The 16,523-nt window shown below is 38.8% G+C and overlaps 1 protein-coding gene across 2 annotated transcripts in view; it reads right to left on the reverse strand.

Moving 5' to 3' along the window:
- Nucleotides 1-295: 295 nt before the first annotated feature.
- The window catches only part of rad18 (RAD18 E3 ubiquitin protein ligase), a 32,911-nt gene continuing 16,683 nt past the window's right edge, over nt 296-16,523 (reverse strand). The window contains exons 9-13 of one of the 2 annotated variants that reach the window (XM_006806708.3): nt 16,243-16,303; nt 14,193-14,324; nt 12,740-12,863; nt 8,467-8,505; nt 296-4,177 (exon numbers count right to left, since the gene is read on the reverse strand). In XM_006806708.3, coding sequence (XP_006806771.1) covers nt 4,078-4,177; nt 8,467-8,505; nt 12,740-12,863; nt 14,193-14,324; nt 16,243-16,303 — 456 coding nt within the window. In that variant the 3' untranslated portion in view covers nt 296-4,077. The remainder of the gene's footprint in view (nt 4,178-8,466; nt 8,506-12,739; nt 12,864-14,192; nt 14,325-16,242; nt 16,304-16,523) is intronic. The other variant, XM_006806707.3, reaches the window with a different exon arrangement.

Raw genomic sequence — 16,523 nt, forward strand, 5'->3', positions numbered from 1 at the left:
GTAAAAAATTACTACTAGATTCCCTCTTTCATAAGTAAACCAGACTGGAGGAGAGATCAGTAATGCTGGTATTTATTGCCTCAAACTTTGAGTAATTTGGCTGCAGGAAACATTTGGACATTCACTTTCAGGTTTCATAAAGTAATTTAAGTGATTCATTTGCCATCACGAGTCCTCTTTGGAAACTTCCAAGTAAATGTCAAGAATCCTCTTAAAGCAATACAAAACTGAGTTGTCATGGAGATGGTTAACTTCATCCCGTGAAGACAGCCACGAGAGGTCGTTGAAAGCTTTGGAAATATAATACAAGTGGGAATCATGTACATGGCTTTTCAGTCAAGCTGTTGCTTGGTCAACGAGGAAGGTTCTTCCTTGTTGTTCTTGGAAATGGCTCCATGTTCCCTCTTGTTATGAATCCTTTACGTCTGCTTACAGTTCTGCTTCATTCAAAGCAGTTTGTATTTTGAAAGGTTTTCACTATCTCGTAATGTGTGGACCACTGAGATCTACTGAGACTTAAACTGTAGGATTGAAACTTTAAAAAAATGTTTTAGCAAGCTTCAACTGTGGGTTGTATGTCAATAAATTCCAGTTCTCCACGTTCAAATTTCTATGTAGACTGTAACTGACAAGTCAAACATATACAATAATCCTGCCAAAGATATTGTTTACATTTGTGTTCTTAATTAGAACAAATGGGGAAAAGTGACTTCATCACAATATTTTTTAATGTTTGAAATAGAAATAAACAATCACATGGCAGTGGAACAATGGAAGATATACCGCAAGTCTCTAATTTTTTTGCAGTACCTGTAACACGAGTTAAAGATTTTAAAAGGTCAACACTCTTGCAGTATAAAAAACTGTCAAATCTAAACATTTTATCAGTACCAAACTCTTCCCACACCACACTGCCTAACCACGGCTAACTAAGCTCAATAAGACTCCTCCTTCAGCTTGACAGCTCCCTTCACCTCTGGTGTCCAACATCTGGTTTTGGGAACTACTACAGCTTCACCAATGCAGGTGTTGAGCATGGTCCACTTCGACTCAATGTCCTTAGCTTCCCTCAGAATGCAATCAAAGCTCTGCAAGAGGCGGGAATTGAATATTGTGGAGAGTGGGGCCTCTACCAGACGTTCCCAGCTCACCCTGACAATATGTTGGAACCAGGTCCGTCCCCCGGTGGTGACCTAACTCAACCCCAGTTGGTGATCAGTTGACAGCTCAGCCCTTTTCTTTACCCCAGTGTCCAAGACATGGACAAAAATCATTGCCTGTAACCTAGGGTGTTCTTGTGGCATGTGCACAACACCCTTATTGTCAAATATGGTGTTCTTTATAGTACAATAACAGAACACCACTAAGGGTCAACAGAAGGACAGAGCCACATTGCTTCTTCGAGTAACCTGCAACAATTCTGCAAAGAAGAGCGGAGCAAACTTCCTTCGCACCACTGTGAAAGACTCATTGCTTGTTATCACAAAAGCTTATTTACAGTTCTTGCTGCCAAGAGTGATGCAACCAGCTATTAGGTTCAAAGACCAATTACTGTTACACAAAGGGCCAGGTAAGTTTGGATTGCGTTTTTTCACCTTAATAAATGAAATCATCTTTTAAAAAAACTGCATTCTGCATTTAGCCTGGTTATCGCTGTCTAATTTTAAAATCTGTTTGATGATGCACAATGATGCATGTAACATGAAACATGTAAGTGTGAGAAATCTGCAAAAAATCTAAGAATTTAGGCAGGGGAAATTGCTTCTTCATCTACCTGAATCCCAAACCAAACAGGAATCATTTTCATTTGTTTCCAGCTGAATTAAAGGCTCCATCTAAAACCCTGTCATTCTACCAGCTTCATTTTGCTTTGGATCAAGAAACTCCATCACAAAAAGTAAGGAGTACAAAAAAGGATGAAGCACTTATGCCAAAGAAACTGTATTTACCGCAGTGAGTCTTATGTAATATACAGTGCAATGCTAATACAAATTGCAGGGTAAGAAAATAATGTTTATACCCATTTCAACAAATGTTGAATTTTCACCAGAAATGCACTAAATATGGATAATTTTTTGTTATCAATGATGAGTTTAAAGTGAGCTACAGCCAGAGGTGGAGAGGTTCATGCAGAGCACTGAGGATTAATGTGCCCCTGTACGCGAGCTGCCTTAGATTCAGACTGATCTGTAACCATGACATTAAGATTGGTTATCCTTAAGTGATTTGATGGGACCTCGGCAGTTAGAAAAGCCACTCAAAGGTCATTTTAAGTTAATATAATGTGAATTGGGACCAGAGAGGGACATCATAATATTTACTGCATATTTATGAGCCTTTAAATCTCTTTCACCTTGTGTTAGACAGTTGATAAATATCCTGTTCGACATTGCTGTCAAGGAACAGGCAAGTAAGGTGACTGTCATTCAGGTGAGGTGTCTGGATCTTTGCCAGACACAATGGGTATATGTGTGATCAATGAGATCACTACCTGCTTCACTTCTTCTTAAATCTAGGCTGAGATCAAAAGCCTCTCAGTGCTCTCCTGTTATTTGAAAGAGCAGTTGCTCTCATGCTAATTAACCCAATGACAAAATGCATCATTGTAAAGGAAAGAATAAGGATGCAGTGAGATAAGGCATGTGTGGCTTAATGCTCATTTCCCTCCATTCAGCCGGAGCCTAATGATGTCTGGCCATGTCTCTGCTTTGTCTGAGGAGTGAGACGGTTGACTCGGAAGAACCACGTGTCTGACTCCGGGCTAGCTCTGTTTTCAATCAAGGTCAGCTCCCAAATGTTTCCCTGCTAAGTCTCCCATGCATTTGCACATAAACACCACCATCTCTTCTTAAGTGTTTACACTCTCTCTTGCCTTGACCTCGGGTTTCTGCGAGCGCCGAGCTTATTGGGTTACACCGACCCTGGTTACTTTTCCTTCAACAAAAACAAATCAATTTAAAAAGCTACAGATGTGTTGTAAACTTTGAAAATTGAGAATGACAGAGGAATCACACAGGACAGTGCCCCTAACAGGATTTGGAAACTCATGAGGGAAATTTTGAAGATGGAAACGATAGATTCGCAAACAAGACTGAAACCTAGCTATCTGATGGGGGAAACAAAAATTGGGACTCATTTAAAACATTGCTAAAATGCCTTGATGGCAGACCCTTCCTTTCAGAATTCTTTGAGCTGTTAAGAAGTCGACGGTAACTCAAGCAACAACACATTCAACCTTGAAGCAGCTACACCAGCAGAAGAACACAGCCAGGTACTACTCCTGTCAGCTAAGCACAGGAAAAAGACAACAATTCACATCATGACAGCTGCTTAGGAAAACCTTGCCTGATCTGAAAATTCTCAATTTTTGCTGCAAAATACAGACGGTAGAGTCAGAATTTGGTGTAAACATGAAAACATTGATCCATCCTGCCTTTTATTAACAGTTCAGCCTTTTCTTGGCACACCTTGGTTGTACAAAAGTTATGGCGGCCACTTCTATCAGCATAGCGCACCCTGTTACAAAGCTGAATTTATCTCAAATTGGTTTCTTGAACATGACAATAAGATCACTGTAGCCTTGAACAGACCACCTTTGGGATGCGATGGAATGGGAAATCAACAAAATGGACAAATCTGCAACAACTGTGTGATGCCATGATGTCAACATGGACCAAAATCTCTGAGGAATGTTTTCAGCACCACATTGAATTTATGCCACAAAGCATTAAGGCAGTATATGATGTAAAATATAAAGTATTCCTGTGTCAAAATATTGAATGTTTCTACTAGTTTATTGCTCTTAAAATTATGTAGCAAAACATGCAATAATACAAACTATGGATTCGAGTCAAAACACAAACAGGTAGCAACAACAGAAATGGGACATTGACCAGAATATTGCAAAAGTCAAAACTGTAAAAAAAGACCAAAGATTTAGTTGTAAACATGAAATTACCAGTGCAACATAATCAGGGTACAAAGAAATGTTAAAAGGAATGTGCATGTCCTTCAAAGTTAGCCGATACAGAAGCCGTGGGATTTTCTTTAGATTTTTTCCCTCCTTTCCTTCGTCTCTTACGTTTTTCGCCGTCGCTTTCCCAAAACAGGCGATAAAGTGCCATTGTCTTCTGTCGAGTGGGATGTTCGCTTTTGGCCTGGGGTCCTCTCTACATCTCTGTGAATGAATATTTAGAGACAGCTAGTTAATGTCTTGTGAACAGAAGAGATTAGAACAAGCAGCCTGGAAGGCTGGAGCGTCAGCAGATGTTCTTATCGGTAATGTTTTGACAACGTAAAACTGAAACCAAAAGATTTGGTTATTTATTAATTGAGGAAAAATAATGTGCAAAAGTATTGAGCGTGACCCCCTTGTAAAACTATTCCACCATGTATGACGGTCTTGATTTTCCACTTTTTGTACTTAATTGCTTGACTTATTGGCAAAAACCATTTCCCGCCCGATGAGTCTGAAGAGCATCAGGCCCTCAGAAATATGCTTTGTCCATGCCATAATACACTTTGACAGATCCCCATTTGGTAAATAAAAACGAGACATCCACTCACATCTGTTTGTCGTCCCACAAAACACCTCATTTTATTTTAATTTCACCTACAAATTAAGTGCTACTCTGAGAAGTTAACAAACCTTTGCCTCTGTCTAACACATAATATTGGAGCCATGGGCTCTTAAATCCCTTCATTTTAATCAATACTGAATCTCATTAAAGTAGCTTCTAGGTTTGTTCTCTGAGGAAACACAGAATACATTTAAATGGGTGTGAGAAATCCTACAATTCAGCCACTTACAAGATTAAATTCTGTGATTTTCCAGTCAGACATGATTACTCGAGCCAAAGAAAACCTTCAACAGGAGTTATGATGCACATTGCAAATTAAAAATGGAAGATGAATGCCTATTTGCACTTGCATCTGACTAACCAAAAGTTCATACAGCCAATTAACACCAAAAGCCCCTTTAATATCACCAACTAATGCGGAGAAGACTCTACACGTTCTGATGAGAACAGGAGCGAGGACGCAAAGCCTTGTACTGCATTCGTACTGATTGTCACGCTGCTGAAAGAAAAAGGAAAAAAAAAACGACTATCTTCGGCAACAGACGGCTTGACAGCCCTCCAGCAAATTTATTACAGTGGGTTAAAAGGTTGCTCACACACAAGTTCAAAATAACTTTGAAAGGAAGAATGTTGAAAGGAAGAAGGCACGCCTCCGCTAACAAAAAGCTCTCACACTACTGCCCGATGACGATCGGGCAAAATTAAAGTCAAAATGTTCATTTGAGAACGTGGCAGAAAATTATTAATCAAACTATTATATTTATCATGCTTTGCAAAAGCACAAACTGCAACATACAGAAATGAGGTCAGCTGCACACGTGCAACTGAAAACAACTGCACATCCTTTAAGTCAACCTCGGTGAAACTGCACAATCGTTAACAAAATCAGTAGCGCTAATCTCGCTGCTGTGCTTTTCCTGCTATTCATATCAAAATGTTATGTGAAAGAGGTCAATTAAATCTGTCAGAGGAGGAAACTTTGTATAATTTTATCCTCCATATGATTACGTTTAGGGAAGTGGAGGAATAAGATTAGGAGTCAAATTCTCTCCTCCTTTCCTAAACAATAACAAGAACATGAGTTTTTGAGAGCCCTGGCATTTAATTCATAGTTTGAGCTTTACAGGGTTAAATAAGATGGGTAAATGAAATGCACCCTTCTTACTCTTAAAATATAATCATCTTGGAAGCAAACATTTAAAGGTTTACAGGAAAGCTATAGTGAGAAAAGAATAGAGGTGAATCTATACACTCACTCACTCACACTCCCATCTTTTATTCTGGGGGAAGTGACGCTGTTGTCTGCAGAAGACGTCAAGAGTAAATACTCAATACTTCTAAATAGGCAGTTTCCCTTTATGGATTACCTTTCGCCACGTCAATGTTTTGCTACCATGTGTCCCCATGTGGGCTCAACAGCTCAGCACGTAGCTTAAAGTTACATCCCCGTTAATGAATCATGCTTGACATTAACTGACAACGATGTGTAATCTCCTACACAACAAGTGTGCAGATAACATGGCTTAGAAACCAAAAGGGAGCCCTGATGCCACCAGTGTCTCATGTGGGGAATCACTTAAAGTTTTACCTATAGATATAACTCACCATTCATAGACAAGACAAGGCTTTTAATCATAACTGCATAAAGAGGAAAAAACAATATTCCCGCATTGGAAATAGGGTCACAAGGCCACATGGACATTGTAAAAGAGTAAGGAGGCATCTTCTAGGTGTTGTGGATTATCGGTAAGCACAGTAGAAAGCCGATCACTTTTCTACTGGTCCACACTTTGCTCAGTACTTTTCCAGAGTCTGACAAAAACTAGAGGATGGATATAAATCCTTGCTCAATGGAAGAACCTTTCCTGTCACTCTTGTTTCAAAAACACTCGACTTCAGTATTGAATAGTGCCTTATGATTACATTCAGTCAAATGTTATGTGAAACGAAAAGATTAGGAGTGAAAACTGGCAGGTTTGAGCCCAACTTCAGGGTCAAAAACACAGATAAAGAGGGGAGTCCAGACAAGGAACAAAAACAAAGCTGAGAATAAGCTTAGAAAATGTTTGTGCTATCACCTTTGTGACCGTAGAGCTGTTGAATGAATCTCTAATTTGTCCTACATTAAAACTGCATTTTCTAATTGTATTTTATTTATTTATTTATTTTACTTAAGCAGCAAAAACCCATGCATGGAGAGGAAGGAAAGATGCAAAACTCTGTGGTTGAAACACCACCACCACCCTGGAATGATTCAGTGTCCTAGTGCATGGTTTGCAAGTAAATGAGCTCCGACTCAAGTGTTGTTATTTATGTGAGTCTTTTGGGGGTTAAATGCTGCGTGTGGTGTTCTTTTCAGGTTGAATCTCACTTGACAGAGATGACAGAAACAGGCCCGAAAAAGTAAGTATGAGGGAAAAAGAAAAGAAAACCCAGAAGGCACACTTGCAGTCAGCCCACACGCGACAGCTACAGTGTGTTCAAACCGACCACCACCAGTACTCCTCAAAAATTAGATGTTTTTAATAGAAAGATTTTAGTTTCTGATTGTTTAATTTGATTAAAATCACTGTTCTATGGATGTTTAAAAAGTCAAAACAATAATGTTTGTGCACTGGAACACATTACGAACCCCCTCTTCCAAAAAAAGCACCTAACAACCATTTGCCAAAAATAAATAAATAAGAAATTTGCAGGAGTGACTCAATATTTCTGCCTTCATGTAAGTGAATTTTCTTAATCCAAAAAAAACCCCCCCCCCCCAAAAAAAAAAAGATTCAATCTTTTAAGACTTTAAAATCATGTGTACAGCACAGTAATTACAAAATCCTGAATTTGGTTCCCAAGAGTTTATGTGTCCTGGAAAAAGTGTTTACTGACAAATTGCTAAATGAATGAAGAAACATAAGGAACTTAGCATGGAGCTATTATTTCTGATAAATACTGATTCACAGTATAGATGATGACCTAAAGCTACCCAGAGATTCTTAAGACAGAAATGTAATTTTTTGTAATGTAATATTTTTTATAGCCCCATTAGCCTCAGTCCAAGCGAGCATGCTTTCTGCATGACACCCACAATCAAGCATCAACTAACAGTTCACTGCAGGAAAAGTCTGACAAAGCATCTCAAGGAAGGAAACTTCAGGCACTCACTGACAGCAAAGAATTTATATTCATGTAATAAAATTATTTGTCAATTACTCATGAGCCAGTGAAAGTGGAGCGAATGTAAAAATGCCTCTAAATCCTTTATGCGCAAGTTTGCCAAAACCTCTGGATTAGAGCTAAGTCTTCACTTCAGTTGCATCTTGATTGCATCATTTCTAATCCGTTGTGGTAGGGCAGAGCGGCCAAACTGAGTCAGATCAAAATACTTGGACCTGACTGTATGGTCTTGATTTACTTCAGGATATAACAGCTGACAGCACCATATTTTTTTTAATAAATTATAGTAAGTTCTACCTTTCAGTCTCCCTGCTATACTAGAACTGGCCAAAAAACAAACAAACAAAAAAAACCCAGCTAGTAGGGGCCTTCAGAGGTATCAAGCGGAACAAAAGTTGTGCCACTGAGTGTTACATGGAACTTGGCCTTCAATTTAGGGGTGGTACTGGGGCTCACTCCAAATACTGCTATAACGTGAGTGAAACAAGAGTCAATAGCAGAATAAGCCATTTTCCATTAGCACAACCCACAAACTCTACTGTATATATTTGTTTGTGTGTGTGCGCGCTTCTGCATGTACAACACGAACACAACAACATCAACAGTACACTATCATACAACATTACTTGTAATATAAAACAAAACAAAAAAGAAACAGATGGATGGCAGTAAAACAATATCAAATTTAGACAACAGCAATAACAAAGTAATAACTTACTTTCTGGCAGGTTCTGGACCAAAGATGTCAGAAATAGAACTGTAGGGGAGGAAACAAAGAAAGGGAAAGGGCAATAAATTAAAGAGCTTAACTGTGGCTACATGCACACTAACACAAGAAGCCATAGCAATAGTAAGAAGTGTCCACACAGCTAGTATTAAAATTACAAAACGTAACGTAGGTGAAGCTGATTTTTACACTTTACTTTTCACGTCTGATAAGATTCAATCTTGATGTGATTGAGAAACACTGACACAAACATTCAAAGAGTCTGTCCCGACAAACAAAATCCTGCAGCTTTTAAACTAAAACTAAATGAAAAACACTTAAACTGTTTACATTTGGAAAATTTCTAATGGAGTACTGTAAATGTTGAACATAAACACAGTAAAAACGTACCAGTGTGATATACCGTGATTCAGGATACTTGCTGTTTCAATAATAAACACATTTAATGATTTGCCTTGTATCTGTGTTAACTTGCCTGCAGGAGAAATGTGAGATTACACTAAAACCTCATATTTCAGATTCACTGTGTGTTTTACTGTACCTGCAATCACAGGCAAAGCCAGTTGATTGGCAAGATCAATAAAATGTGAAAAAGGCCCAGGATGTTACTTCATAACAAAAATTGACCCCAGGTTTTCGGCTTGATTTGAAACTAGAAGGTATTGCACAAAGCTGGGGCAAACACTTCATAAATCTGAATATAGATACAAAAAGAAATTCACTTTTTTTGGGCTGTTGTCAGTACATAAAATCTAAAAGTCTGCAATTATAATGTGCTGCTGTTCCTCTCGCACACACAACAGGCTGCTGTGCTGTATCGGTGGGGTGCATAAACTATAAACTGATCTAATTTCTGCCACATTCATGCTCTGTGGGCGCTGAAAATAAAGAACAATTCCATACCCCTGATAACAATATATTGTTAATTGAATGCATTGTGGATGTTTCGCTGCCTTTTTTCTCTCTCTCTCTGCCGTATTAACTGATTTGGACGTTCAACACCTCCGGCACAAAAAGCTTTTTGTTCACGCCATGATTTATTCTTCTACCGTTCTCGCTGTAAACCAACAATAAGCTATCGGTGTGCATCAGACTTCGCCGTGTATTTTAGTTTCTGTGTGACATTTTGAGTTTTGTGAGGCGCTGGACTTTGATTTCATTTGCATTTGCAAGTCACATCTTGTTGTGATTTTAAGAAGTAGAAACAGGGAGGAAGATCTGTGAAAAACATTATTCCACTCATGTGTTTAATGGCTTAGAAAAAGAAAATAAATTGTCCAAAGTGATTAGTTGCACCTTTTCAGTCTAGTAAGCCAAGTGTGAATATTAAGAACAGAATGTGACTGGTAGAGCTCAGGAAAAAACATTATCTTCCCCCTTTTAAAATAAAAAAACAAAACAAGACGCTCTAAAAACAAAATACGTCAGCTCATGTTAGCTCAGCAGTCACTAACGGTGACGTGATTGATTACCCTTAAAAAAATGATAAATTACTTGGGATGTGGACTAAAATACACAAATTTAAATGGATAAAAAACACAACTCTAGTAGAAACTACATTACATTTTACCATGAAATTTACACATTACACCCCTTAGAAATGTGGCACACCAACTCCCTGATAAGCAATTTTAACTTGAATAAAATGTGAAATGGTGTCAGAGCTGAGAAGTCATGAGTCAAAAAGGAGGAAATTAAAGTTTTATCAAAAGAAACTGCAAAAATATGCATTGAAAAGCACAATCTAACCTAAGACTGGGCTTCTCTCTCCCTGAGGGCGAATAGGTCTTACAGCAACTTTCTCTCTCCACTTATATTAAATATTCTGGGAGAGCTCCTTTGGTTTCCCCAAGCTGTTGATCCTTAAAGGCACGGATCATTCCTAACACCATTAAATACCTCACAACTCTTTTGGATAGTTATTGCTACTGTTCAAATCTCCTGTAAGCATGGGCCGGCCAATTAAAGTCAGGGTGGACTTAAAAGGAGAGGAACTAAAAGTGCTTGTTTCAGACGGTGGATGAACTCCAGGATAAGCTAAAAAAAACAAAAAACATGCAAAGGCACTCTGAGAAACCAACAATACAAATACTGAGCTGACAAAAGGTATTATGTAAGTGTGTAAACCCACAAAAAACCAAACCAAAAAAGTGCTTCTCAAGATGTGCTAGTGGTAGGCACTGCCATTTACCAGCAGGTCCCTGTGGGCAAGCTGGTGCGTGCGAAGCATCGAGCATATCTCAACATCACTGAACAACTTCCAGATGAGGTTTGGAGCTCAAAACAGTGGGGTGCTTTAAAAAAGAAAATGAAGTGGAAATTGGTCCAGAGCTGGTCCCATACTATCATTTACTGGCTACTTGGCCTGTGTTTATTGCACGCAACTTTTTATGGCTGGGCACAGAAACTAAAGTCAGCCTTGTGTGAAAGCCACACTTCATAAGCGGAGCCTTAAAGGTACGTCCCGCTTATATAAAAATATGACAACCATTTCATCTTTAACTCACAGCAAGAGTTTTGTTGCCTCAGCTGTCTGCGGTGTGCTAGGAATAGCCATTTTTCTAGTTAGCAGGTGATCTCTGAGGATAGAGACATGAGTGCTGCACTGGCTTCTTTCCCATTATCAGTGTACACCTAACTGTTGTAGGCCTTCAATATACATATTTAATCAAAGGCTGTACTTATTCATCTGTAGGTAATGTTATTTTACAGAAACTACACGTTATTTGTTGTCTGTTTATCTTGCATTTTTATCCTTTATTTTATTTCTCAAAGCTTCAGTCTACCTCTCATCATTAGTGATGTGTCCCACATAGAAGCACATGAATCTGGATTTGTATTGTTGGAAATCTCTCTCTCATTTTATGCGTCAAATGGACAAAAAAAGGCTGAAAGGGATTATGAATTTAAAGTAACGGCCTCAGTCGTGCCCAACTTTAAAAAGGCACTTTTGTCTGATTTAGGCGGCACACACAAGAGGCTATCAACATCCTTTATAACTGTGCGGCAAAGGACCTTGTCTCTTTCCCGAGTCTCATAGCACGGGGCTTAATTTAGTGACAGCCAGTTATCTTTCCTCTTTGCAATTATATTCAAAGCTATAATTGAATCCAGACTGAACACCTGCGTGACTCCACACCGATGCTTTTTGCCTACTTGATTGGAGGGAGGGGAATCTAATTACATGAAAAACAGCTAATTATCAGTTTTATAGAGAAGTTAGGAACTTGTCAGTAAATCTGGACTATCTGAATTCAAAAGTCACAAAAAGAAAATTGACTGTTAACCAGTGCGTTTTATGTTCTAATTAAACACTACAATCAGCTTAGAAGCCCTCAAAAGAATGTGTTATTTGACATATACAAAACAAATGCCTTTAGGATTTGTAAGAAAATAATCCAACAGATTTAATGTGAACGCAGTAAGAGCAACATGAAAAGAAATGCTGCAATGTTTCTGGAAATATGGTACTAATGACTTCTTTAAAAAAATAAAGAAAAAATCATGTCTTGTAGAACTTATTGGAGGAAGCGCGCTAGTTTTTCAAAAAGGAATTTGAAATGTAAAGACAATGAAGTGAAACTCCGTGGATGGGGTGTGTATACTGTCATCAATTCTATTTTTAGATCAGATTCTTTACTGATTTATTTATGTATTCCTGGAGCCGGTCTGATTCCCATCGCTGCTTCCTCTGTGTGTGTTGAAATCCAGGCTTCTCAGGCCTGTGGTTTGATAGCAGATCCACATGTAAGCAGATACGAGCCTCTCTTCATAACAGTTGAATATTTCCACTAAGAGGGTGAACATGATAGCAAAGCGAGATGACAGGATCCAGTCTGGAGTGCTCAGGCAGTGCTTTAAAAGAGAGAATCAGTATTTTATTTGCATTTGTTTCATTGCGGCTCAGTGCTCGGATCTACTTGTTTTGCTGCTCTCGGTTTCATCTTAGTTGTGTCTCCTCTGCCCAGCGGAGCAGACCCATGAGCAGAGGAGACACACACGGAAACATAAAGCAGAGAAGAGAAGAAAAACATCTTTATAGAGTCTTGTCACAAGCGGGGGCTCAACGTTAGCTGTCATGTGTGTTAACTGATGCTTCTGGATTATTTGCTGGCACTTGTGTGCACGCGCTGTCTGGTTATAAATGAAACACTAAGAGACTGAGGTGTGTCTGATGCACCTGTTTATTTTGGGTTGAGATGCTGGTGTCCAGTGCAGCACTCAGTGGTTCTAAATATTGTTTGTATTTTTTGTTTTGTTTTACCTGCTGACGGACACGTCGCTATAGGTGGGGCTGGATGGCACCTCGATTACTCCTCCTGATTCCTCGTCTTCAGCTTCATGTTCAACCTTCACTTCTGTGCAGCTTTTTATTTGTGCACCTTGATCTGAAAGAGGCAAACAGTAACTGCTGTACAACGTCATGCTACAGATCCAGGAGGAAAGTTTCTATGCAAAATGAATCTCTTTCCCTCCTCACCGATGTGATAAGTAATGTGTAAACAGAGTGGCATGACATATGCTAAATGTGGAATTAACATTTCTGGATTGCAACACCAATTTTGAGAGAGCATTTGAATGAACAAACACCAGGCATCATTTCTTTGTTGATAAAAAACTGAGCATTCGGTGGTGGAAAAGTGCTTGTGATTTTCTACTCAGTTGGAAAAACTACTTTCTTACAAAAAGATGGGACTTTTCTTTTCTTTAAAGGCAGTTGTGTGGAAAAAAACATTTTTCACAGGGCTGCAGGGTCTGTGAAAAAACTAAGTGCACAGCCACATTTTGCAGGAATATCTTGAAGTAATTATTTTTTGCATCAGACAAACACTGATGCACAGACTCTTTACAACATTGCTTCAATTCACTGAAATGTGCAGGTATTTGTTCAAGCACAGCTCTTTTCCAAGGCAACAATCTGATTATTTCTTTTTCATCCATTGGATTGTAGATTTGCTGATGTGCTTGGGATCATTGTCCTGCTGCTTGTCCCAATTTCAGCCACGTTTTAACTGTCAGACAGCTGGCCTTAAATTTGAGAGGAGTTCATGGTCGTTGCAGTGACTGCGAGGTGCTCATGTGGCTGCAAAAGAAGCCCAAATCATCATCCCTCCACCACCATGCTTGACAGTTTATATGAGTTGCTTGTGTTGATATGTTGTATTTGCTTTTTTCCCCAAACGTGACACTGTTCTAGAAATCTCGAGGTTTGTTCAGACGTTTGCAAAGCTAAGCCAGGCTGCCATGATCATTTTAAAAAGAAGAGGCTTCCACCTGACAGCCATGCTTGTTCAGTCTTTTTCTAATTTAAACATGCTAACTGAGGCCTCTGAACTCTAACATGTGGGGCTTTGATTTTTTGCATTTTCTCTCAACATCATGTCTTCACACCGACGAATGCTCCAGACTAACAAACTACCAAAACGTCTGCTATTATAAAAGGTGCTCACACTTGCAGACGATCAATTTACCAAGTGAATTTGATTAGCAGCGCCTGGCTGCTACTTAATCTCTTAACTCCTGTAAAAACAGCAAAGGTGTTCTTAGTCTTCACAGGGCTGCATAGGATCCCCTGAAAGCTTTCCTTTTCACGCAAGTGTACAAGATAGCAGGTAACCACAGACATCAAGTGACTTTTTTTTTTTTTTAAAGGGCGTCAGAGAAGTGCACAGAAGTGTCCTTTGGCTAGAAAATATTATGTCTGAATGTCAAAGTACCTGCAGAGTGCGTTTTTTGTACGTCCTTGTTCACCTCGCTGACTTCCTGTTTAACACGAGGTTGTCTGGTGGTCTCCATGCGGCCGCGGACCTGCGCTATTAGCCGGGAAAAGTCACTGCTGTGCTGCTTCCCTGTGGGCAAAATAGCATATCGCTATAGAGTCAAACACATCAAGAGGATAGAATGATTATGACGTTATGTGACAGTCACTGTTTTCTAATAGCGGTTCGAGAGTCTAACCTTGAATTCAATGTTTAGATTAAATGCAGTCATAAATTAAAGTTATTCTAATGAAATGGTTGCTAATTAAAATGACTGTAACGCACAGTTGACCACTTGGAGCTGCAGTTTAAACTCACGTCTCAGAAAGTTACTGCAGAACATTTTTTTAACCTGCTGTTGTTTTACCAAATGGGAATGTTTTCTGAATAACTAGCTACCAACTGTATTAACACTAAAAGAAATTGGTGTCACAGAAAGAAAAGGCTGCGAGCTCCCGGCGGATACGGTGTGTGCATGTGTATACGCCGCTTTCACCTTCTTGCCTGCTCAGGCACCACTGCCCATGCTGGCAGAGTGAGTCATCCACATCCTCCTCTGATAAATCAGGAGGTTATCACAGCAGCGCAGCTATTTATAGAGCACACCTCCTGTGAGTCACATCCATTTTTTAAACACTTTTAAAGTTAGCTCTTAAGAGTTATTTCCAACAAGCTTTTCATCTAGTTCAACTATGTCAACATGACTTGAGAACAATGTCCTGTGATTTTGGTGAACTGGCCTCTGCCCCGAGGATAAAAACACTGAGCTCATCTAGATTTTCTTGCTTCTGTGTATCCGAGTGATTACCTCCGAGGTCACATGGGGGGGAAAAAGTCTCAGACATACAAATCAACAGACAAGTGGCCCTATAAATTATAATAAAATACTGGAGATTATTTACACAGACAAAAACCTATGTCACCACGTGCTGCAAAAAATAACTCAGACAACTGTTGTCCATGTTTCTGCTTCTTTTTTAACTTGTTGATGAAGGTATGTGAGGCTAGCTTATAGACTAAATAAAGTAACACTTGTGTTATGGCTGGGCGACACACTTCATATGCAAAATTGCAATCCTCTTTCTGAGAAACAAAAGCATGTTATATTAGAGATACTGAATATCAGTAACCTATGCCGGTTTTCACAGGGACAGTCGACCTATCCACAGTATTACCAAGCAACAATTACTCAACCTGACAAAAATGTCATACAGTCTCCAAGATGGACGGCCTCTCAGTAAGTCCTCTTACAGTGGATTTTCCAACTGAACTAGTGACCTATAAGAATTGATCACCGAGAAGCCTGATGGAGGCTTTGAAAACTGTCATAACAGGCTGTCAATAACATCTATCCAGCTAATTTTAAACTTTTATTTCTTTTGTAGCCAAAAAATATATAATATGTACTCTAATTCTGAATACCCAATTTTCTTCGGGGTCAACCTTCAGGATCAATAAAGTTTTATTGAATTGAATACGTCTCTATTCCTTCATTAAAAAAAAAAAAAACAACTCTGTATAGAGTTAATAGAGAAGCTCTCCTAAATTCTTTCAAGCGTTCTCATTGTACCTGACAGAAATCAGTGATGAGCTCAAATTTGAGATTTTTGGTTCAAACTGACATTAATATACAACAATGATTGTCTACAGCCATCTACCCACCCATTTACAATTTTCCTAGAAAAATATAAAGAAATGAGAGGTGGCTTAAGACTTTCACAATACTGTTTGTGTGTTGTATTTCATGTGAGCCATACATTTCAGTCTTTCTTTCCAAAGACAGCAGCATCCAAAAATGAACACCATTCAGTTACTGGCCAAAATAAACAGAGTCAACAGGACTCTGGCTTTTTGTTTTCCATCACCAAAGTTTATTGTCACTACATGTGTTGTTCTTCACAAGTGTTGATTTAAACGAATCATTGCCTAGGACTGCGTTGCTGTATGCATGTAAAACATGCAACGCTTCAGCACATAAAAGTGTCAGGAGGAAAAAAGAAAAACTTACTGTAATTTGAATGCATTACTTCGATCTCTTTCTCAGACTGATTCTTTGAGAAAACCATCACCTGGAAAAAGATTAATTGGAGAGACATTTGTTTATATTGACAATGAATCAAGAAAAACAAATATTGAAATTTTGCAATATTTGTAAAGAAACTGAGCTAACCTGTCTTTTTTTAAGCCAGCACCCGTGCAACAAAAGTACTGCTTTTATTATTACAAATAACTCATTTTCATAAGACTGCGAAATTTTTAAATTGTAAGAACTTGTCATAATTATTGTTT

This window comes from Neolamprologus brichardi, chromosome 5, assembly GCF_056152115.1.
Source record: "Neolamprologus brichardi isolate AB-2024 chromosome 5, ASM5615211v1, whole genome shotgun sequence".
NCBI classification, from domain to species: Eukaryota; Metazoa; Chordata; class Actinopteri; order Cichliformes; family Cichlidae; genus Neolamprologus; species Neolamprologus brichardi.